Genomic DNA, 2,191 nt, shown 5'->3' with positions numbered 1-2,191 from the left:
TGTTTTGCCTCCTCCTCTCAGCACTTTAAAGAATGGAAGGGTTCATTCTGCAGATCTTGAAACGAATCTGTTGAGGGCTGCTATTCGACCAGTCAACCTTTGCACTTCTTTCTTGCTTGAAGGTTCTGCCATTGACATGATTGCCTTTGTCTTGTCTGGGTTTGCTCTGATTCCTTCAGAGTTGATGATATATCCCAGCATTTTTCCCTTGCTGACCCCGAATACACATTTCTCCGGGTTAAGTTTCAGCCCGACAGATCTGAGGTTGACAAAGGTTTCCTACAGGTCCTTGATATGATCCTCTTTGCGCTTGCTCATGACGACAACGTCGTCGACGTAGGCTATGATGTTTTTCTGCAGCTGACTTCCAAGAACCTGCCCCATCATTCTGGAGAAGGTTGCTCCAGCGTTTTTGAGACCTTCCGACATTCTGGTGTAGCAATACGTGCCGAATGGGGTTGTGAAGCTTGCCTTTCCCTCGTCTTCCTTTTTGAGCCAAATTTGGTGGTATCCGGTGAAACAATCCAGCAGTGAAAATCTCTGGCAACCGGCGGCTTTGTCAATAGAGGTATCTATCCTTGGCAAGGGGAAGGAGTCTTTGACACAAGCCTTGTTGAGATTTATGAAATCTATGCACATTCTCATTTTGCCATTCTTCTTGGGGACCAGGACCACATTTGCCAACCATTCCGGGTACATGATCTCTCTGATGACCTTTGCGTCCAGGAGTCTTTGTACCTCTACCTTCGCGGCTAAGGTTCTTTCTTCAGACATTTTCCTCTGTCTCTGTTTCTTCGGCCTCATTCTCGGATCGATGTCCAGCGAATGCTCTATGATGTCTCTGCTGACTCCCTGCAAGTCAGCGGCACTCCAGGCAAAGATATCTTGATTCTTTTGTAGCACGTCCAGCAACTCGAGTTCCTCCTCTCTACTGAGGGTCGCGGAGATGGTGACCTTCCTATCTGGAACGGCCTCCTGCAGAGGGACACATTTCGTTTCCTCTTGATCGGCCAGGTCTGTCTTCCCCTTTGGCATGTCTGGTGGCTGGGAAGCTTCTTGTTGCGTGGAGTCCACGGAGTTTATGTTCCAGAAAGACTTGTAGATTGCTTTCTCTATGTTCCTTGCCTCCTTTTGACTTCCGTGAACAGTGATCACTCCGTGCAGAGCCCGGATTTTCATGCACAGGTATCCCATATGAGTAGCCGCATTGAACTTGTTCAAGAACCCCTGCCCGAATATGGCATTGTATGGGTAGTGCAGGTCTACCACGTCGAAAGTAACATACTCTGTCCTCGCATTCTCCAATGTGCCAAAGGATACGGGCAGGGCGACCTTTCCCACAGTATGTATCTGCTTTCCTCCAAACCCGATCCAAGGTGATTTCGAAGGTTGAAGCTGGCTTCTACTGAGCTTCATTTGGTCGAAGGTTCCAGCAAATATTATGTCTGCGGAACTCCCTGAATCTACTAAGATCCTGCTCACTCCCCAACCCGCAACATTCGTTGTTATGACCATGGCATCCGTATGTGGGTAGCTTTCTAACCTTAGGTCTTCCTCCGTGAAGGTTATTGGGGTTCTGGACCAATCAGTGCATCTGACCGGCCCTTGAACTGCAACGTTGTTGACGAGTCGGAGGTGATCCTTCTTTTGCTTCTTTGTCTAGAACTCCATTGAGGACATTCCAGCTATTGGTAAGATCATTCCAATCGTAGGCAGCGGTGTATGGGGGCCGATCTGATTATCGGGTGGGGTTCGGTTTTTGGTGGAGGTGGAGCTCGGATTAAGTGTAGCTGCTTTGGGGGAGGAGATAGTGACTGCTGGTGGGGCTGCATGGTCTCGATGTATGTGATCTGTGGGGGTCGTGGTGGAGCATAGGTCGGTGGAAGGTTGTGGTCGGTGGGCTGCTGGGCTAGGCGCCAAGCTGGTAGGAAGTTGGGATAGTAAGCGGTGGCTCGCGCGCTGGGCTGAATTGGAGCCGGGTGCTGCTGGCCCGATCCTTCGACATATGAGTGGTAGAAGGTCTGCGGGAATGTGTGATTCACCTCCCGAGGTTGAGCGACCGATGGCGGAGGTTGCAGAGCTGACCCGATCTTGATCCTCTCCTGAGTTTCTCTTGCATCTGGGCAATCTCTGGTGGAGTGACCCTTCTCCTCTCCATGGAAGAAACAATATTGCTTCCGCGGCCGCTGCT

General features: G+C 50.3%; 1 protein-coding gene across 1 annotated transcript; it reads right to left on the bottom strand.

Moving 5' to 3' along the window:
• On the bottom strand, nucleotides 280-1,515 carry LOC110436457. Its single transcript, XM_021463557.1, has 2 exons — nucleotides 638-1,515; nucleotides 280-388 (listed from the first exon to the last, which is right to left on the bottom strand). Exons 1-2 carry the CDS (start codon nucleotides 1,513-1,515, stop codon nucleotides 280-282), a joined length of 987 nt encoding a protein of 328 aa, XP_021319232.1.

Source organism: Sorghum bicolor, chromosome 6, assembly GCF_000003195.3.
Source record: "Sorghum bicolor cultivar BTx623 chromosome 6, Sorghum_bicolor_NCBIv3, whole genome shotgun sequence".
NCBI classification, from domain to species: Eukaryota; Viridiplantae; Streptophyta; class Magnoliopsida; order Poales; family Poaceae; genus Sorghum; species Sorghum bicolor.
The sequence above is the reverse complement of the archived record's forward strand: the minus strand, read 5'-3'. Positions and strand labels throughout refer to the sequence as shown.

Excerpts from the sequence above, each read along its gene's own strand:
- LOC110436457 (XM_021463557.1), bottom strand. The coding sequence starts at position 1,515 with ATGGTCATAACAACGAATGTTGCGGGTTGGGGAGTGAGCAGGATCTTA. Across the intron at positions 389-637 it reads AAGAATGGCAAAATGAGAAT|AATGATGGGGCAGGTTCTTG; the intron begins GTGCATAGATTT and ends AACCTTCTCCAG.